At 50.0% G+C, this 22,020-nt stretch overlaps 1 protein-coding gene across 3 annotated transcripts in view; it reads right to left on the reverse strand.

Annotated features, from left to right (window-relative positions):
• Nucleotides 1-22,020, reverse strand: part of LOC140411164 (zinc transporter ZIP9) — a 119,613-nt gene that overhangs the window by 38,920 nt on the left and 58,673 nt on the right. For 2 of the 3 annotated variants that reach the window (XM_072500243.1, XM_072500242.1), the window contains exons 2-3: nt 10,972-11,080; nt 7,495-7,674 (exon numbers count right to left, since the gene is read on the reverse strand). In XM_072500243.1, the coding sequence (XP_072356344.1) occupies nt 7,495-7,674; nt 10,972-11,080 (289 nt within the window). The remainder of the gene's footprint in view (nt 1-7,494; nt 7,675-10,971; nt 11,081-22,020) is intronic. The other variant, XM_072500244.1, reaches the window with a different exon arrangement.

The raw sequence follows: 22,020 nt of genomic DNA on the forward strand, positions 1-22,020 counted from the left end.
GCCGGGATGGAGGGGGTACTCCTGGCAGCTGGAGTGTGGGACAGGCAGCCAGCGGTGGCCTTGCCTCCCCACTTCACGCTGCTCTGAAATGGGCCGGTTGAAAGGGTGTCCAGGCCATCATGTTTGTGACAACTTGTCATTATCATGAGAATGTCGCTTTAAGAAATGGTTAGCTGCTCATGTTATTGCAGTGATGTCAGAGTGTGGGTGGAGCTGAGCTCTGGTTCTGCTTTTTAGTTTCGCTTTGAGAAAAGCTTGGGTGTGTCTGTCTCTTCTAGTTCCTTTTTTCAGTGTGTTGCAGCTGAAGTCAGCCAAAGCAGCTGTACTGTTCAGCTCTCTGCCATGAAGGACTATCTCTTAATCATTTGGTGAATTCAGAAATTTAAATATTTTCAGTATTGAATGTAAACCCTGATGTGCTTCTGTTTAAAGGTTAAGTCTTTTGGATGTTAAAAGGACAGCTTAAAGGATTACTTAGTGTTGTATTCTTTGGGGGTTATCTTTGAATTAATGGTTGCAAGATGTTCACTGTTTGTTTTAAAAAGGTTAACTTGAGTTCATAGAATAAACATTGTTTTGTTTTAACAAATAAGTTTCCATTTCTGCTGTACCACACCTGTAGAGTGAGCCGTGTGCTCCCCATACCACAATCCAGTAAAAGTTGTGGGTCAGGTGAACTCCATGATACACTTTGGGGTTCTCTAAATACTGGTCCATAACACCATGCGCATTGCGCCACAGGGGGAAAGCTTTCTCTATACAAACGACAGCATTGGGTGTCAAGGGGAAACCTTCCAGCCTTACCTTTGCAAGCTTCTTGAAGCTGTTAAACCTTTCTTCTGATCTGCTTCGTTATCCGTTAACAATTTTAACCCATCACGGCGCTCCTCCTGTGGAAGGGCACTCTGAAGGAACATACAGGGGACAACCCTCCACACTCATTGTTCCTCCAACCCCACCATCTGGACAGGGCAGTGCTCCGGGATGTAGTCCAGCCACTTGGAGATCAATCCCTTCTGGCCAGTCGTGTCCTTCATGACCTTTGGAGAGAGGCTGTGGTCAGCACTGTTTCCCAGTGCCGACTAAACTCGGGCTCCTATCAGAGAGGAGAGAGGATGGGAGGAGCAAGAAAGAAGATGCGACGTGGGCAGGGGAGAGGAAACGAAGATCAGTGAGGGGAGAGAGGAAAGGGAGAATGGAGAGGCAGGTACAGGAACTAGGAAGGAGAGGGGAGTAGGGATAGACAAGAGGGAGGGACGAGCCATGTGGGAGTGAGGGAAGGGGAGTAAGTCTTGCACAGCCCCAGCTGATAAAACATACAAGGAGCAGTATGCATGTAACCGATAACTTTGGTCCTGTGTGGTGTAATGGACCCCTCCCCTGATTTAGACATGGTACAACTGCACCTGAACCCAGCTAACCTCGATACAGCCTGCTTCTCCTCGAACCTGTTCAGGTCACTCCAAGGTCCCTTTTCATTCTTTTCTAATGTGTTTATGAAGAAAAATATCTTTCCAATGACTTCAAATCAGGCTGGGTGCTCGAGCGGAGCAAATGGCAAGTCTAGCCAGAGTTGTTGTTTTTGTTTTGGGACTTTTAAGAGAACTATTTTTGGGACAAGGGGCATGAAAGACTTTGTGAAGTAGGAGAGCCTGCTTATCAGAACCAAAGCTCGCTGACTGAACAAAAGAGACTCTGTTCACCAGCATGAACCTGTCTGTCACCCAGTGACAGAAACCCAGTGACCCAACGCTCTAAAGCAGCAGCCTTGTACAAAGAGCACACTGTAAACTGAGCAATGACCTGGCAGCAAAGCAGGCTGGGGGCCAGGAAGAGGGAAACAACACTAATATTGGGACATTGCCAGCTCCCAGCCAAACCCCACCCAGGGCACCTGTAAGATTTCATTTATTAATTTGTGTATTCATACCGACAAGGCCGTCATTTAGCGCCCCCTGGCTGCAATAGGGATTTCAGCCTGACCAGCCTGTGTTGTGTCTCAGACTCCACATCGGCAGTATCCTGACCCCCACGTGCCAGCTCAGTTTCTATTACCTCAGCGTCACAGAGGCAGAGTGAGCCCGTTTTAATGGTGGTGCTTTGTTTCTGGGGCCCAACAAATCCAATTAAAGGGAATCAACAATAGAAAGTTATTAGAATCGCAACTGTATTGAATCACACCTCAGACAGGATGGTGTGAGTACAGGCTTCATGAAGACCTCCAGCTTCACCAGGGCTCACCCTCCCGGCCCACCCTCTCGGCCCACAGGGCCCACCCTCTCCGCCCACAGGGGCCCACCCTCCCGATCCACAGGGGCCCACCCTCCCGATCCACAGGGGCCCACCCTCCCGATCCACAGGGGCCCACCCTCCCGATCCACAGGGGCCCACCCTCCCGATCCACAGGGGCCCACCCTCCCGATCCACAGGGGCCCACCCTCCCGATCCACAGGGGCCCACCCTCCCGATCCACAGGGGCCCACCCTCCCGATCCACAGGGGCCCACCCTCCCGATCCACAGGGGCCCACCCTCCCGATCCACAGGGGCCCACCCTCCCGATCCACAGGGGCCCACCCTCCCGATCCACAGGGGCCCACCCTCCCGATCCACAGGGGCCCACCCTCCCGATCCACAGGGGCCCACCCTCCCGATCCACAGGGGCCCACCCTCCCGATCCACAGGGGCCCACCCTCCCGATCCACAGGGGCCCACCCTCCCGATCCACAGGGGCCCACCCTCCCGATCCACAGGGGCCCACCCTCCCGATCCACAGGGGCCCACCCTCCCGGCCCACAGGGGCCCACCCTCCCGGCCCACAGGGGCCCACCCTCCCGGCCCACCCTCCCGATTGGACTGTAATTTGTTGGCCCGAGATTTACTGTGTATCTTCCAGCTACAGCTAGAGTACGGAGACGAAGGGGTAACGGTTACATCATGGAGGATGAGACAACAGTGCTATATTTCTATCACCCCCAGTGGTGGACGTTAGACATGATTATGTGTGGTCAAATATCCCACCGGGGTTTAGTTAATGACTTACTGCAGGCCCTCCTTATGCCCGCGCAGATTTCCGTTATTAAATGCGCTGCCCACACAAATGGTAAGACCCCAGTTGACGTTGGTAATGAACAAGCAGATTGTGCAGCGCGCACAGCCGCACAAATTCAGCAAGTGATGGTGCCTAAAATGTTAAGTCAGACTAAACGATCTACTATAAATATGTCTGCTTCTGACAAGTCAATGCCAACCATCCAAGACGTCATAAGGTTACAGGAGGACGCTCCTGAGAGTGATAAACAAACGTGGAAACGGTTAGGTTGTACATATGATTCTGTTTCCTCTTTATGGACCACGCCTGCACATCAGACTTGTATGTCTGATGTACTGGCTCTATGGGTCATCAAATGTGTACACTTTGCAACTCATTGTGGGGCTCGGGGGACTAGTGATTTGTTGCTGGACACTTGGTGGCACCCTAAAATGCAGGGGTTGGCCCAGAGTATCAGTAATCGGTGTTTGATTTGTCAGCAATATAACACCGGAAAAGGTATCCCTTGTGGGATGGGGCAAACCCCGTTGCCCAGTGGTCCCTTTGAGACGCTCCAAATGGATTACATTGAGTTGGCAAGGTGTCAATGTTATAAATATGTTTTGGTCATTGTGGATGGGTTCAGCAGATGGGTTGAGGTGTATCCGACTACCGATAATAAAGCTGCTACTGTGGTTAAAGTTCTGATGCGGGAAATCATTCCCCGGTACAGTAGACCAGTTCAGTTGAGTTCTGATAACGGGCCTCATTTTCTTGGACAGATTAACCTGCCTCCCTTCTCCAGTGCTATTTTACAGGTGTGGAGCATGATGGGGTGGCTACGCACCGTCTGTGTGATCTTCGGCCTCACCTCACTTGGAGTGTTATTGGCGATGGACATGGAAAAGGGGAATATTATCTATATTTGTAACCCCAACCAATCTACAAGGATACATCACCTATGCAAAGGTGATGTTCTTCGCTGCCCCCATATACGAGGACATGGTATCGACTCATGGAAGGTCGTCAAAGTTAAGGAGAATGCAGGAGTCATGAAGCAATTGCACCGGTCCCGGCGATGGGAAGGGAACATTATATGGACATTGCCTTGTTTTTGGAGTACATGTAAATTTGATTTTGGATGTGTTAAGATTGGTGCGATAAAGGTAACATCAGGCTGTCAGGAGAGCGTAGGAAGAGGCTATGAGAGAGAGAGAGAGGGATTAGAGAGAGGACAGGGCGTGTGAGAAGGGAAGTACAGCTAGAACGTAGGTTACCGGGAGTTACACTTAAGTTAGTTAAAGGCCAAACTGAGGAAAACCTGGGTAGTATGAATCACTTCTACCAGATTTACCACCGCTTGTATGGCCACGGACGGGTTGTCTGCCACCCGAACCCCGCATCGGTGTCTAGGTTATTTTCTGTTTCACCGCTTTGGGGCACTCCCCAAACGGTGGTTCATTGTCAGCGTTCCGAGCCACTGCCCGAGCAAGTCACTCTTCCTTACGATCCGGGTTCAGCACCACCGGCTATTTGCCTTCCCCTTCCTCGGGATAATTCCCATTCACAGTATGATAGGCTGCAACGGTGGAGGGCATATATACCTAGCCACTTCACTCCCAATAGGGACTCCCGGTCGTACGAGAATTGTTTCAGCAGTGACGAGTACGGCTGTTTGCTGGTAGAGGTGGAAACGAATATAACATGTCTGTTCCCCACCTGTACGGACAGGAGGTGCCATATCACCCAGGCGTCTGGCCAATGCGTTTGTTACAACACCACTTGCGTTCCATTGAACGCCGGCCTCCAGCTCCTCTGTGGCTGGGCGAATGTCTCTCATATCACTGTTGGGACGAGGGCTTTCCGCATTGCTAGGCGGCCCGAATGGGCGTTTCGAAGCTGGACAAACTGGGAGGTGTGGGGGGTTCCTTGGCTGTCGGCAACAGGAATTATTTTATTTGTGGCCTTACCATCCTGGGAAACGAAACCTTGGGAGCCCTCGGGGCAATAACCAAGGAATTGTCTCAGCTGCGGTTGTTTGCAATGCAGAACCGGTATGCTCTTGACTATCTTCTGGCCCGTGAGGGTGGGGTATGCGCCATAGTGCAGGGCAAGTGTATCATGGGAGTTCAGGACTTGACCGCTAACATCACTAAATTTATGGATCACATACGGGATCACCTGGATGGAATGCAGGATCCTGGCGCTTGGGGTAACTGGGGATTTGGAGGTTGGAAGGACTGGTTGATAAATATGGTCATGTATTTAGTGGTGGCTATCGGCTGCATCTTTGTGGGCCTAGCCATCCTTAAATGTGTGATGGGTAGAATGCGGGTTACACTGGAACAGATCAACGCCCCTAAAATCTTAGCTGTCAAAATCCATGAGGGTGCAGCAGATGAAGGGGGGCTCCGCCAGGAATTGGAAATGCAGTGACAGATCTTTTTAGATGAGGAACCGTAGCTATGGATTGGATAGTTTGGTTATCATGGAATGATAATAGGAGGGAATGACGAATGTGATATAAAATAGTTACTTTAGAGATATTAGTTACTGTGATGTAGAGATAGGCCAGTCTCATCCTGGTGAGTTCACAGACAAAGGATTTCAGACCGCATGGCAAAGCAAGGAGGAGGTGTGTCCACCAAAGGAGGAGAAAAGGATGCTGGGTAATAGGGGCCAGAGGAAGGGATTGGAAGTGAGCCAATCAGAATGTCTGACTAGGTCAGGAGGGGTATAGGATGACCTATGGGAATCGTGTATGTGAAACTTGATACCATTTGAATTGATTTGCAGAGATCCCTTTGTCTCTTTGTTCATTCGCTTTCCGGGATGTAGGAGACTGGATGTGTCCTATGCTTCTGTGAAATGAATCATGCTTGCAAGCTAAATAAAATAACTAATGCTGTACCTGCAAATCCATCTCGACTTTTATTGAGGCCAGACTGACGGGTAAAGAAATTTGGGATTTGTCACCACCACCTCCCCCTCGTCGGTGATTTTAGATTGGATAACATACATGTGGAGAACTGGACATTGTTGTGGTAAATCCCATTTTTAGCTATGGCTTACCACTCTTGATTGCATCAAGCAATATAATTAAACCCAAAGAAAAATAGCCTCTTCCTATGCCAAAAATGTGTCTATGTTTCTAGCCCAAGTTATTGAACAATTGAAGACGGAGGCACAGTGGTTAGCACTGTTGCTTCACTGCTCCAGGGTCCCAGGTTCAATTCCCGGCTTGGGTCACTGTCTGTGCGGAGTCTGCACATTCTCCCCGTGTCTGCGTGGGTTTCCTCCGGGTGCTCCGGTTTCCTCCCACAGTCCAAAGATGTGCAGGTTAGGTGAATTGGCCATGCTAAATTGCCCTCAGTGTCCAAAAGGTTAGGTGGATTACTGGGTTAGGTTGGAAAAGTGGGCTTAAATGGGATGCTCTTTCCAAGGGCCGGTGCAGACTAGATGGACCGAATGGCCTCCTTGTGCACTGTAAATTCTATGACTGTGTGCAGCGAGTTTAACTGCATGCAGATAGATCTTCACCTCAGGTCAAACGTCGAGGTCACGTGCTGCTCTTCGAGTTCAAAGCAAGACCTCATGTTTGAGTGATTTGTAATCTGCTGTGTTAAGGGAACACCACCACTTCCAAGATCCCCTCACGCACCAACCTAATGTGGAACCACATTGCTGTTTCTTCAGTGTCGCTGGGTCAAACATCCCTGAGATACATACAGAACCCTGGCACGATTCGAGTACAGGAATAAGGATGTCTTGCTGCAGGTGTATGGAGCCTTGGTGGGTGCACTTGGTGCACTGTGTACAGTTTTGGTCTCTTTACTTCAGGAAGGATATACTTGCCTTAGAGGGGGTGCCATGAAGGTTCACCAGGCTGATTCCTTGGATGGCGAGACTGTCCTACGAGGAGAGATTGAGGAGACTGGGCCTGTCTTCCCTACGGTTTAGTGTATCGAGAGGCGATTTCATGCAATGTTCTTACAGGGCTCAATAGGGTAGATGCAGGAAGGGGGTTGCCCCTGCCTCGCGGAGGGGGGGGGGCGGGTATAGAACCAGGGACATCGTTTCAGAATAAAGGGTAGGCCAGCTAGAACTCAGATGAGGAGGAATTTCTTCACTCCAAGGGTGGTGAATCTTTGGAATTCTCTGCCGCAGAGCACTGGAAGCTCAATCATTGAGCATGTCAAAGAAGATATCAAGGGATATAGGGAAAATGGCGCTGAGGTAGAACAGCTGTGATCATATTGAATGGTGGTGGGGGGGGGGAGCAGGTGCAAAGGGCCAGAGGGCCTCCTCCTCCTATTTCTCATGTTCTCATCACATGGATTGTAGCGGTTCCTGTAGCTCGCGATGAACAGTAAATGATGGACTATCCACTTCACAAAGAATGGAGGGAAAGGAGAATGTTTTCAATAAGATACCAGTTATTTTAGTCAGGCAGTTGAACATTTACCTCCTTCCCACGCAATGCAGTTGCCGACCTGATCGACAATGAACATCAGAAGGAAGCCCATGACCAGGGAGATGCCAATGATGAAGTGAGGGGGTACAAACTGCTTTGTGCCAGCCTGCTTTCCGTCAGACATCTGGATTTCCGCCACAGCGTGACTCTGTGACATATTCCTGTGCTGATCTGTAATTTCAGACAAAACGGTTTTTCAGAAGTGAAAAAGAAATATTTTTGCTTTCTTTCAAAGGCCCCCACCATCCGTTATTTACTGAATATTTCCTCTTGACGGGTCAGGATCGGAGCCTTGCCTACCAGGCCCGTCCTGTAAACACAGTGGGAGGAGGAGCAGGACAACACTTGTTTAAATAACTGGCCTGGAGGGGATCATCTGGAATATTCAAATATCTAAATCTGAACAGGGAGGAGGAGGAAGTGGTTAAAAAAAGACTAGCTGTCTGTCAGGAGGATATATCCCAGGGTGGCCAAACATCCGATTTTGTATTGGACAGCCCAGTTTATAGCTGGTCTGGCGACTGCCCAGAAAGCTTCACAACCTGCATTTTGTCCCTTTGTTCACTCACTTCGGTACACTGAACATAGAACATACAGTGAAATGAAATGAAAATCGCTTATTGTCACACGTAGGCTTCAAATGAAGTTACTGTGAAAAGCCCCTAGTCGCCACATTCCGGCACCTGTTCGGGGAGGCTGGTACGGGAATTGAACCGTGCTGCTGGTCTTGTTCTGCATTACAAGACAGCTGGACGGCATGAACATAGAACATACATGCAGAAGGAGGCCATTCGGCCCATCGAGTCTGCACCGACCCACTTAAGCCCTCACTTCCACCCTATCCCCATAACCTAATAACCCCTCCTAACCTTTTTGGACACTAAGGGCAATTTATCATTGGCCAATCCACCTAACTGCACGACTCTGGACTGTGGGAGGAAACCGGAGCACCCGGAGGAAACCCACGCACACACGGGGAGAACGTGCAGACTCCGCACAGACAGTGACCCAGCGGGGATTCGAACCTGGGACCCTGGTGCTGTGAGGCAACAGTGCTATCCACTGTGCTGCCCTATAGAAGTGCAGTAAAGCACAAGGGGCCTGTACTCATTAATTCCTCTGCCTGTATCTCAAGAGTGACGGGTACAGAGAGAACAGGATTGTTTTCAGAGTTTCTGTCTTCTCCCCTGCCCCTGCTGTCCCTCCAATAGCAGAGACTCTCGGAACACGTGAACATCAGCCCTGCTGTTTGATGGCACCACCCTTGACACCGGCCACCATATTTTACCCCGAGGTGGAACCTCCCCATTGGAGTGTTTCTGACCTTAAACTTTAAAAGCACATCACGGGCTGTAAAGCGATTTGGAAGGTCTGTGATCGTGAAAGGTGCTATATAAATGCAGGTCTTTCCTTTTCTTTTCGACCAGGTCAGTCGGATAACGAGGGTGAATCCGAAGCATTAACATACCTCACCAGTTAACAGGATACTCATTGGGGGAGTTAGATACAGTGGGTCATCCAGTGGCCTTTAACCTTTGGGTCTGGGCACAAATCCAGCTCCCCACTGACAAAAGGTGCTACAAGGCCGAGGGAATCAGAGGTCTCGTCGTCCTGGGTCTGAGCCCTACAGAAGTGCATTTCTCCCCAGTTCAGCACCCACTGGGCACAGTGACTAATACAGGCCACAGGATAGCTGGCAAACATGCCCGTCCCTATGCAAACAAGAGATTGTCGAAAGTGATTGCGGCCCATTAGAGGCAGTGGGAATTATAATGGACAATAAGGAAATGGCAGATCCAAAATACCTCTGACCTCTCTTCACAGCAGAAGATCCAAAAAAACATTCTGCAAATAATGGGCGACTCAGGGCCTAGAGAGAATGAGGAACTTAAAGAAAATTAGTGGAGGTAAAAAGGAAATGGCTGCAGAAATGAATGGGACTGAGCCGCATTGTGAGGTAGCTGCTGATGGAGTGGCTGCATTGCCTTTGATCTTCCAAAATGTCTTAGATTCCAGTAACATCAACAATAGGGGAATTACTGGAATCTATTACTAGGAATGTGGTAACAGGACACTTAGAAGATCATAATATAATTAGCAGGGTCATTGTGGATTGCTGAAAAGGAAGTCATGTTTGACAACGCTGTTACGTTTTTGGGGATGTATCGAGTGGGCTGGGTAAGGGAGACAGAAGTGGGCGATGTATATTTGGATTTCCAAAAAGCATTTAAGACCATAAGATGTAGGAGCGGAATTCAGCCCTTTGGACCATCCAGTCTGCTCCGCCATCCAATGAGGTTGTGACTGATCTGATCCGATAGGACAATCCTCAACTCCACTTTCCCCGCCTGATCAGGTTCCGCACAGTTAGAGTTCAAGGAGTTGAGGATGTGGATTGAGGACTGGTTATGGACAGAAACCCGAGTTGAATAAACAGGATATGTTTGGGTTGCAGACTGGACTTAGCTGGGTGCTGCAGTGATCAGTACATGGGCAGGAATGAGTGCAACACATCCAAGTGAGCTCACAGCAAAGGTTAAGTGGGGAGATAAGCAGTGAGGATGTGAAGAGGCTGCAGGAGGAAATCGACAGGTTGGGCGAGTGGGCAAGAACACGGCAGATAGAAGGTAATGAGGGGAAGTGTGAAGGTATCTACTCCAGCAGGAAGAAGAGAAAAGCAGATTATTTTTTGAACTGAGAGAAACTGGAACATGTTTTTATTCAAAGGGACTGGGGACCTTGTACATAAACCACAGAAAGTTAACATGAAAGCAACGAGGAAGGCGAAGGGTGTGCTAGCCTTCCTCGCCTAAAGAATTATATATTTACCCTGGGGGAGTGCAGTGAAGGAGTGCATGCTGGGAATTGTTGATGAGGAGGGCGTAAACCAGCTAGGAGTATGGGGAGGGAGGGAGCGTGGTGGACAGGGGAGCGGTAGAGGGTAGGAGAGTAGGGAATGGAGAAGGGGAGAGTGGAGAGGGAGCGGTAGAGGGTAGGAGAGTAGGGAATGGAGAAGGGGAGAGTGGAGAGGGAGCGGTAGAGGGTAGGAGAGGAGGGAAGAGCTTTTATTCCCTAAGATCGCATTGCCATATAGTTTTTACAGTTTTTAAAATTTGAGGATCCACTTGTAAAGATCAGTCTATCTGAACCCCTCTGGTCTCTGCGCTGCATTTCTACTGTGTACCCATTCCACCTTCATGCCCACCCCAATCTTCCACCTTTATACACATGAGGGTTTGTTTGCTCAGCTGGCCAGATTGCTAGAGTGTGGGACAGAATGATGAGAACGACGTGCATGGACTCAATCCCTATATCGGCAGTAATAACTCATGGAAGCCCGTCTCCTTGCCTTGCCCCATGCTTAATGTCGGGCTATCAGAGAGAGATGTCCCCGGTCCCACATGGACCACAGTTAACGATCTATGTAAATGCAGGTTAAATGTTGGGTGAGTGTAAGTGGGTACGCACCTGCCATGAGATCGCTCAGCAGCAGCTCAATTCCCTCAGGGATAATGATGGCCAGAGCTGTCCCACACAGTAACCCTGCTCCGAGCACGGTCACGAACTTCAGCTTCTCCTACACCAGTTAGAGCGAGAGAACAGGATAAGGCAACATGTTTACAGTATTGATGCAGCATATACTGGCTGTTCAGTAGACACTGTTAGGAAAATAAAGGTCGTTTTAAAGGATTTATATTTGTACAGGTAAACATTAGAAATAAGGTATAGTTTCAAGTGGGTTTAATTCAATTTCTGTGCCTGGAAGGGTAAAACCTATAGTTAGATTCATGCTAGACAAAGGTGTTTATGTGTGGAGTTTGGTTCAGTTCCAACCGTTTCTTTGTTATGTTTAGAGAGAGCTACGGCATGAAGAATAAATGGTTGCTTAGCAACTGGGGCCTTGTAAGATAGAGAAGGTTTTAAGTTTTAGTTTAGTTAATTTGATTGCAGTTGGAGATATGTAGTGAGAGAGAAGGCAGCTCCCACTGCTTTGCCAGTTGCTTTTAGGAGGCGAAAGAGGGAACGTCTCCCTCAGCTTTGCGAAGAGAGCAGATGCCGGAAATCTGAAGTCCAGTCAGTGAAGAAAACTAGGGAAATGGAGAGAAGCTTCCAAGACGTCTGAACTTAACAGAACAGAGGAACCAGAACAGATTCCTGTTCAGTAAAGTCATAAAGAGTTGAAAAGGCATTAGATTGCGAGAGGCCAAAACAATATCTGCAGTGATTTGTGAGAAATCACCAAACGTTGAGGAGACTTGAGGTGTTTGTGAGCCCTCGATGTCGTCAACATGGGCAGAAAATCCGGAATCGAGTTTCCCGGCTTTTCACCCCTCGCCTGTGACATCACGTGGTTCACTCCCACACAGGGCAAGGACTTCAGTTTGATGGTTTTGCGCGCATTTTAATCTAATTAGCCAGCTCCCCAGCCACATGATGCCCCCGCCCCCCTCACTAAATATTCAAAAGTCACGTCGGCGAGGTTTCCACCGGTTTTGAAAAACGAGATCCAGTCAAGGGGATGCCCTCCAGGCATACAAAGATAGGGATTGCCTTCTCCCACCCCCACGGGAGAGGGTTATGCCCAGGCATTGCCAACTTGTGGTGGGGTAGTGCCAGGGATGGGCCCTCTGGACAGCCCCATGGCTTGTAAAGAGAGTGTGGGGTGACGGGGGGGTACTGCCCGATGCTAGTGGGGGTGGGGGGGGGGGGGGGGGAGCGCCATCACTTCTGCTTGGTGTGGGGGCAGCCGGCGATGCTTGTGAGGGAGGGGTCCTATTGTTTACCTGTGGGGCGGGGGGGGGGGGGGCTGGTGGAAGTTCAGTTTCGGTATGGATCCTTTAAAGACGGCACCCCGATCTCGGTAGAGCCAGCGTCACCAGCTCTATCAGGCCCCGCCCTGCCAGAGTGACGGCGCAAACCACGCACACTGACTTCTCGTTTACTGAGAGGGGCTCAACGTGGCGTGAAAGCTGCTCTGTGCAGCTGGAGAGCTACATGCCGGGTTTCACTCTGAGCCTGACACTGTGGAAAAACACGGGAGCATTCCACCCAAATTTGAAATAATTGTGGAAATCAGTGGCTGGACCTCGGAGTTTGTGTCAAAAGCCAAAGGAAACCTGAAGGGAGAGATGTAAAACCTGGGAGCGAAACCTGGATGGAAGCAGCAGGGGGCAAGGATCATTTAAAAGGTTTGAAAATGTGACTTTTGAAAGTGGAATTTAAGTCACTCGTGAGGAAGTCGGAGTCCAGTAAAACAAAAACAGGAAATACTGGACCATCTCAGCAGGTCTGACAACATCCGTGGAGAGAGGACGGAGCCCACGTTTCCAGCCTGGATGACTCTTCGTCAAAGCTGGGGGGATAAGATGAGATTTATGCTGTGGTGAGGGGGAGGGGGGTGACGGGGGGGGGGGGGAAGGGGAGAGTGGTGGAGCTGAGTAAAGGACCAGCAATAGGTGTGAAGCGATCATCAATTCACAAGAGACGTTGAGCAGAAATGAACAGTGGTTTTAATCAGCTAGATCTGTGCCTGCCTGCGACTGCTCTGTACTGAGTGCCGCCTACAGGCTGCAGATCTATATACCTCTCCCGAGGGGGCGGAGCCAAAGGCGGAGCCCACAAGGGCATCAACATCATACAATACAATGTAATGCAATACAATGGTGAATGGTAGCAGTAATACATCCACCACAAGGTGGAGATTGACAAAGATGTGATGGGCAGAGAGACAAAGGGAATGTAAATGGTGTGGCAATTACTGCAAAGGGCGCTGATAGCGACACATTAAGAGACCAGACTGTCATAATGGCAGAACAACCAGGAACAGGGTACAGATGGCCTTAGTGGTGTGAGGTGGGGGGGGGGAAGTCATGGAAAATCAGATTGATGGAAAAAATGAAAATAAATTGATAGAAATAAAAATGGGGTGGAAGTGGAGGAGAGAGTTCACAATCTGAAGTCTCAGTCAGTGAGACACAGTGGCTCACGGTATAAAAATCATCTGGGGGGGGGGGGGGATTCTGAGGAGAGAGCCACAGACATTCACTCGGGTTAAGAGAGGAGTGTGCCTTACCACAGTCATTCTGTGTGCTTAAAAGGGACTGTGTGTTAATGAGATCGTTATAGTTTAGGATGTGCTTTGTAATTCATGTTAATCTTAAAATCTGTGTAAGCACAGGAACAGGCCCTTCGGCCCTCCAAGCCTGTCCCGGTCATGATACCAACCTTGACCAAAACCCTCAGCACATCCTTGTGCCGTATCCCTCTACCCATCCTATCAATGTATTTGTCGCGATGCCTTTTGAACACCATTAATGTATCTGCTTCCACAACCTCCCCTGGCAGCGCGTTCCAGCCACTCACCACCCTCTGTGTAAAAAACCTGCCTCGCAATCTCTAAACTTTGCCCCACGGACCTTAAACCTATGCCCTCTGGTGGCTAACCCCTCCACCCTATCCACGCCCCTCATAGCCTTGTAGACCTCGATCAGACCCCTAACCCTAACTTGTCCATTTGTGTTGCCACTTTCAAAGATCTGTGGACCTGCACACCCAGATCGCGGACTTTCTATATTCCTAAGAGTGTTGTCATTTACTGTATATATCCTCTCTATGTTAGACCTACCAAAATGCATTACCTCACATTTGTCAGGATTAAACTCCATTTGCCATTTCTCTGCCCAAGTCTCCAACTTATCTATGTCCTGCTGTATCTTCTGACAATCCTCAATACTATCTGCCACTCCACCAACCTTCGTGTCATCCGTGAACTTACGAATCAGACCAGTGACATTTTCCTCCAAATCATTTCTGTATTCTACAAACAACCGAGGCCCCAGCACCGATCCGTGGGGAACACCACTAGTCACAACCTTCCATTCAGAAAAACACCCTTCTACTGCTGCCCTTTGCCTTCTGTGACCGAGCCAGTTCTGTATCCACCTTACCATCTCACCTCTGATCCCGTGTGACTTCACCTTTTGTACCAGTCTGCCATGAGGCACCTTGTCAAAGGCTTTACTGAAGTCCATGTAAACAACATCCACCGCCCTCCCCTCAATCATCTTTGCCACCTCCTCAGAAACTCGATCAAGTTAGTGAGGCACGACTGCCCCTTCACAAAACTAAAGTAAAGGAATATTGTATCATAATCCAATTGTTTCATGTTTAACAAATGTTTGTTTCTTCGTGCCAAATCTAATTAGCAGTCTTGTGATTCTGTTCCTCCATGTTTTCTACAAAAGTAGTAAAAGTCGCAGTCTTTTAAGCCAAGGTTCTTGTAATAATCCTCAGGAGGCAGGGGTTCCGTCACCACACGTATTTATTTGCAATAACTTATATACAAGAGCAGCTCCAAACATTTCAGTCAACTTAAGACTGCCTCACAAAGCCTACACAGGTGCTTATATGGGCCCCCTCAATGAGCTATCATTGAGGGAGCTCATACTCCAATTGGCCAACCAATAATGCCAATTGGAGGTCATTACACCCCCCCCCACCAACCCCCCCCCCCCAAGGTCCGAGGAATTCCTGCCAGCTGGCATTCCTCTGAGCTTCTTTCTGCTCCTCCTGTCCGGGTCTGTCACCTCTGTGTCGTCCGCCGGGTCGTTCTCCGACGTGGGTGGGGTGTACCTTATAGGTGCCCGTCTTTTCCTTGACGACCTCCTTGGAAGTTGTACTTCCTCCTCCTCGGGGAGAGGTGTCGCGGCGGCCTCGTCGAACGTGTCCATCTCCGACTCTGACGACTGGATGATGGGGTCTGGAGCAATTGCTCGGGGCTGGGGTGTGGGTATCTTTCCCGTCTGAGCTATCCCAGCTTGAGGCGGTCCTGCTTCGCCTGCCTCCAGGTGTGGTTCCGCTGCCCTTATTTGGTCTAGGTGTTTCTTCAGCACCTTACCTCCTATCGAAACTTTATATGATATGGACCTTGTTTGGGACTCTACCATGCCTTTGACCCACGTTGGTCCATTCCCATAAATCTTGACCCAAACCGGTGCCCCCACCTGGAAATGTCTCGCCTTCCCATTAAGAGTTCAGCTGGCGGTATGCCCGTTGTGGAATGCGGTGTGGTCCTGTAATCAAACAGCCAGCGGGAGAGCTTTGTGTCCATTGACGCTGCCGGCTGCTTCTCGAGTCCCGCTTTTAGTGTCTGGACCGCTCTCTCTGCCAGGCCGTTGGACGCTGGATGGCAAGGGGCCGTTTTGATGTGGCGGACTCAGTTTCCCTTTCGGAATTTTCCAAATTCCCCACTTGTGAATGCCGTTCCGTTGTCCGACACCAATACCTCCGGAAGTCCATGTGTTGCAAACGAGGCCCTGAGCTTTTCAATTGTCGATGCTGTGCTTGCCACGTTTACCCGGTGGACGTCCAACCATTTGGAGTGGGCGTCCACTATCACCAAAAACATTGAGCCCATGAAAGGGCCGGCATGGTCAATATGCAGGCGGGTCCACGGTCTGCCTGGCCATTCCCACGGGTGCAATGGCGCAGCTGGTGGCACTCTTTGCCCCTGTTGGCACTCCTGGCACCGACGTACCAAGGCTGCTATGTCGGTGTCCAATCCTGGCCACCAAACGTAGCTTCGAGCTAGCATCTTCATTTTAGACACCCCTGGGTGTCCGTGATGTAACGCAGATAAGATTGCCCGACGGCCCTGAGCTGGGACTATTACCCGGGCTCCCCATAATAGGATACCGTCTTCTACGGTTATTTGGTCCCTTCTGCTCCAGTATGGGTGCATCTGGGGCTCCACTGGTCTCTCCAGTTCCCCCATTACCAGTAAATGCTTAATCTTGGCTAAAACTGGGTCTTTTTGCATCCACAACCGAATATGTTGGGCGTCCACTGGTAGGGTGTCCAAAAAATTTAGTGTCATTACTGTCTCCTCTACTTTCGGTATTAGCGGCGGGGTGTCTGGGAGGGGAAGTCTGCTCAAAGCATCTGCATTTGCTACTCGCGTTCCCGGTCTGTGCTCCAGAGCGTATCTATACGCCCGCCGCCAGTAGCAAGGCCCAGCGTTGGATTCTAGCTGATGCAAACGGAGGTATTGATTTGTCTTCTTTTAATAACCCTAATAACGGCTTATGGTCCGTCACTATGGTGAATTTCTGCCCGTACAGATACTGGTGACATTTTTTTTACTGCAAATATCACCGCCAGTCCTTCCTTCTCGATTTAGGCGTACTTTCTCTCAGCCAGCGCCAAGGTCCTCTTTTGGGATCTTCCTGTCCAATTATAACACCATCGTAACAAAAGTGGGAACGTTTGCAGGATTTCAGCAGTAACGTGCTTTCCACATTTCAAAATTTCCCAACAAATTATTATTAATCAGCATCCAATAACCCTTTTTCCGCGTTACTAGATGTTGAATTGTAAAACTTGGCCTGGGATTTATCGTTAAATGGGGAATTAGGGAAAACACTCCGCTGGTTGGAACATACCTGGCACAAAGGAAGGTGGTTGTGATGGTTGGAGGTCAATCATCTCAGCTCCAGGACATCACTGCAGGAGTTCCTCAGGGTAGTGTCCTCGGCCCCAACCATCTTCAGCTGCTTCATCAATGACCTCCCTTCCATCATGAGGTCAGAAGTGGGGATGCTTGCGGACGACTGGACAATGTCCAGCACCATTCACAAACCCGTGAATGCAGCAAGACCTGGACAACATCCAGGCTTGGGTGGCAAGTGGCAAGTTACATTCACGCCACACAAATGTCAAGCAATGATCATCTCCAACAAGAGAGGATCTAACCATCGCCGCTTGACATTCAATGGCATTACCATCAGGGGCTGTTTAGCACAGGGCTAAATCGCTGGCTTTGAAAGCAGACCAAGGCAGGCCAGCAGCACGGTTCGATTCCCGTACCAGCCTCCCTGAACAGGCGCCGGAATGTGGCGACTAGGGGCTTTTCACAGTAACTTCATTGAAGCCTACTTGTGACAATAAGCGATTTTCATTCATTTCATTACTGAATCCCCCACAATCAACATCCTGGGAGTTACCATTGACCAGAAACTGAACTGGACTCGCCAGATTATTACTGTGGCTACCAGGGCGGGTCAGAGGCTGGGAATTCTGTGGTGAGTAACTCACCTCCCGAACACCCCCCCCACGCCGCATCTACAAGGCACAAGTCAGGAGTGTAATGGAATACTATCCACTTGCCTGGATGAGTGCAGCTCCAACAACACTCAAGAAGCTCAACACCATCCAGGACAAAGCAGCCCGTTTTAAGAGCATCCCATTCACCATCTTGAACATTCACTCCCTCCACCACCAGTTACAATACTATCCTCAAGAAGCAGTGCATCCTGGGAGATGGTGCAGTGGTAATGTGGGAACCACTAATGGAGACGAGGGTTCAAATCCCATCGCAGCAGTGGGTGGAATTTGAACTAATAAATAAATCTGGAGTATAAATTCTCAGTAATGGTGTGTATGAAACTATCATCGATTATCGAATACTCTGATGCCCTTTAGGGGAAGGGAGTCGACCATCCTTCCCTGTGCCGACTGTGACTCCAGACCCACAGCAATGTGCCCTCTGAAATGGCCCAGAAAACAATTCAGCTCAAGGGAAATTAGGGATGGCAAAACCCATACCTTCCACCAGCCAGAAGGACAAGGACAACAGATGCATGGGAACATCACCAAGTCATCTCCAAGCCACAATGTGGGCAGCACGGTAGCACAAGTGGATAGCACTGTGGCTTCACAACGCCAGGGTCCCAGGTTCGATTCCCCGCTGGGTCACTGTCTGTGCGGAGTCTGCACGTTCTCCACGTGTCTGCGTGGGTTTCCTCCGGATGCTCCGGTTTCCTCCCACAGTCCAAAGACGTGCAGGTTAGGTGGACTGACCATGATAAATTGCCCTTCGTGACCCAAAAAAAGGTTAGGAGGGGTTATTGGGTTATGGGGATAGGGTGGAAGTGAGGACTTAAGTGCGTCGGTGCAGACCCAATGGGCCGAATGGCCTTCTTCTGCACTGTATGTTCTAATTGGACACCAGCTTGGAAATATATCGCCGTTCCTTCACTGTCGCTGGGCCGAAACTCCTCCCCTAATGGCACTGCGGGTGTATCTACACCATAGGGACTGCAGCTGTTCAAGAAGGCGACTCACTACTCTCAGGGGCAATTAGGGATGGGCACTAAATGCTGGCCTGGCCAGCGACACCCACATCCCGTGAAGGTATGATGAGAAAAAAGATCCAGTCATTGTTATGGTGACAAAAATGCGCATACATTGAGAAAGGGCAGTGGAGGTCAGCTTGACCGAAAACTGAGATTTAGTACCTGGCTTATCGGGAGAAATGTCATACGCTTGTAATTCTTACATTGTGTGGAGACGCTTTGAGCCATTAGGTTATCGGTATTTAAATTATTGGCATAAATGGCTTCCAATTTTGCCTGAAGAAAACAGTCATGTCAAAGTAATAAGTTGTATGCAGAGAATTGCGAGACACTGGAGAGAGCACTAAAATGCACAGAAATACAAGTCCTTTCTTTAATTCATACTGTGGGATGGATTAATATCAATGGGGAAAAGCAGTCGGATGTATTGACACTTCACTTACACACTGCCTCAGTGTCTGTTTTGCTAGAATTCAGTTCATTAATAAGCAGAGTTCTCTCTCTCCCTCCCTTCATAACCAGGGATGTGGCTGGCATCCAGACACAATTCTCAAAGCACCATTTGTGTTATCAATGAGGTCAGACATCCAGCTTCCCACAGCCCATGCCAAGGATTCAGAATAAGCGCAAACAATTGGTGAGTTCTGTTATGTCGGGAACCGGGGAAAAGGCCGTGAAGGAGAAAGGACCACCCAACCCATTTGCCCACCCACTCCAGCTCGCGAGGGCATGGAACTGGATCGAAGGGAGGCCTTCTCCCGCCAATGTGAGAGCTCGAGAAAACAAATTGAGGGAGACTCAATCAAGCAGAGGTGCCCTATTTGTGTTGGGCGGGAAATATTCCTCAGCAACGTTAAGCGAGGAGGCAACAAAGAGGTGAATCCAGCCTGTAATGTACGAAAGTGGAGGTACAAACAGCCATGGTATAGGAGTCCTCCATCAATCTGCTCTTCAATATCAGCCTGGAACACACATACACTTTCTCCTTCATTGGTGACTGTTCTCAGAGCAGAATAGGAGTCATCTGAGGGCGGGGTATTGGGGTGGGGTGGGGGCAGGGGGGGGGCGGTATGGAGGGTGAACAGTGGGTAGTCAATGCTGCATATTGGCACCAATGACTTAGATGGAGGGATGCGGTCTCAGAGGCAACGTTTAGGGAGCTAGGAAGGAAACCGGCAGGCGGGACCTCCAAGGGTAATAACCTCTGGATTATCCCTGGCAGCACGCACAAGCGAGTGCAGAAATAGAACCACGAACGTGTGACTGGGGAGATGGCGCAGGAGGGAGGGCGTTAAAGACCTGGGTCATTGGGATCTGTTCCGGGGAGATGAGTGCTGTCGAGGCCGGAAGGGTTAGACATAGACATAGAATTTACAGTGCAGAAGGAGGCCATTCGGTCCATCGAGTCTGCACCGGCCCTTGGAATGAGCACCCTACTAAAGCCCACAGCTCCGCCCCATACCCATAACACAGCAAACCCCACCTAACCTCTTTGGACACTAAGAGACAATTTATCATGGTCAATCCACCGAACCTGCTCGTCTTTGGACTGTGGGAGGAAACCGGAGCTCCCGGAGGAAACCCACGCACACACGGGGAGGATGTGCAAACTCCACACAGACGGTGACCCAGCGGGGAATCGAACCTGGGACCCTGGAGCTGTGAAGCCACAGTGCTATCCACTGTGCTAACGTGCCTGAACAGACCCGGGACTAGTGCCCTTACTGAGCTACATATTAATGCTATTGGGGAGGGTTTAAACTCTCACAGGGGCAATATTAGAGAGGAAAACCAACGTGCACAGAGAACTGGGAGAAGCAGATTGTGAAGTGGTGTCAGAGTAAGCGGGAATGTAATTGTGATTCACCATTGTGAATAACTGGAGCCCAGTAACCAGAATGGTGAGTTTTCGGCACGGTTAGACAAGTGGAAAAATGGGCCGGGATCCTCCCTTCAAGAGACTAAGTACCCACGTCGGCGGGAAAACCAACGCCGCCGACTCCGGCGTCAACGCCCCCCCCCCCCCCCCCCCCCCCCCAAGGTGAGGAATTTTCACCTGTCTAGGGAGCTAGGTTGATGCCGGAAGGGTTGGCGGCACTCCAGTCGGCGCCGGAGGGATGGCGCGAGTTCGCGCATGCGCAGAATGGTCGCCGTTCTCTTCTCCGCGCCGGCCCCCTACAGGGGCCCGGCACGGAAGGAAGAAGCCCGCCCCCAGTTCGGTGGGCCCCGATCGCTGGCCAGGCCACCGTGGCGGCCCCCCCCCAGGGGTCGGATCCCCCTGTGCCCCCCCGAGGACCGCCCACGCATACTCACCTGCCATGTCCCGCCGGTGCGCGAGTTGAGTGATTCACGCCGGCGGGACTGGCCACAAATGGACAGCCGCTCGGTCCATCAGAGCCCAGAGAATCGCCGGGGGGGGGCGCGCTGTCAACGGCCCCTGACCGGTGTGGCGGCAATCCCGGCCCCGCCCAAAAAAGTGCGCCGGAGAATACGGCAGCCGGTGTTGGGTTGGAGAATCCCGCCCTAGGTGTCAAAGTGATAATGGAGACCTGGCTCCAGGAAGGGATAGCCTGGTACTGAATAGTCCAGGATGTACGATGTTCAGGAAAGATAGGGAAGGGAAGGGGGAGGGGTGGCAGTGCTGATTAGGGAGAACATTACAGTGCTGGAGGGCGAGGATGTCTGAGGGGTAAAGATGGACCAATTATAATTGGATAGAACTAAGAGACAATGGAGCTACCATGGCATTTCCCATTGCCGTCTATAGGCCACCAACTAGTGGGAAGGATGTAGAGGAACACATTTGCAGGGAAATTGCAGAGGTCTAGGAAATATAGAGTAGTTACAATGGGAGACTTGATTTATCTGAATACAGACTGGGATAGTACAAAGGGCAGAGAGGGGCAAGAGTTTCTCGAGTATGTTCAAGAGCGAGAAAGAAGACATTTCTGGACCTGGTTCTTGGGAATGAGGTGGTCAATTGTCAGGGGGGGATAATTAGTGGACAGTGATCATTCTATCATAAGCAAACTTGCTCAGAATATAAAAACAGATAGTAAAAGTTTCTACAAATACATAAAACAGAAAAGAGTGGCTAAGGTAAATATTGGTCCTTTAGAGGATGAGAAGGGAGGTTTAATAATGGGAGATGAGGAAATGGCTGAGGAACTGAACAGGTTTTTTGGGTCGGTCTTCACAGTGGAAGACACAAATAACATGCCAGTGACTGATGAAAATGAGGCTATGACAGGTGAGGACCTGGAGAGGATTGATATCACCAAGGAAGTAGTGATGGGCAAGCTAATGGGGCTAAAGGTAGACAAGTCTCCTGGCCCTGATGGAATGCATCCCAGAGTGCTAAAAGAGATGGCTAGGGAAATTGCAA

This window comes from Scyliorhinus torazame, chromosome 4, assembly GCF_047496885.1.
Source record: "Scyliorhinus torazame isolate Kashiwa2021f chromosome 4, sScyTor2.1, whole genome shotgun sequence".
NCBI lineage: Eukaryota > Metazoa > Chordata > Chondrichthyes > Carcharhiniformes > Scyliorhinidae > Scyliorhinus > Scyliorhinus torazame.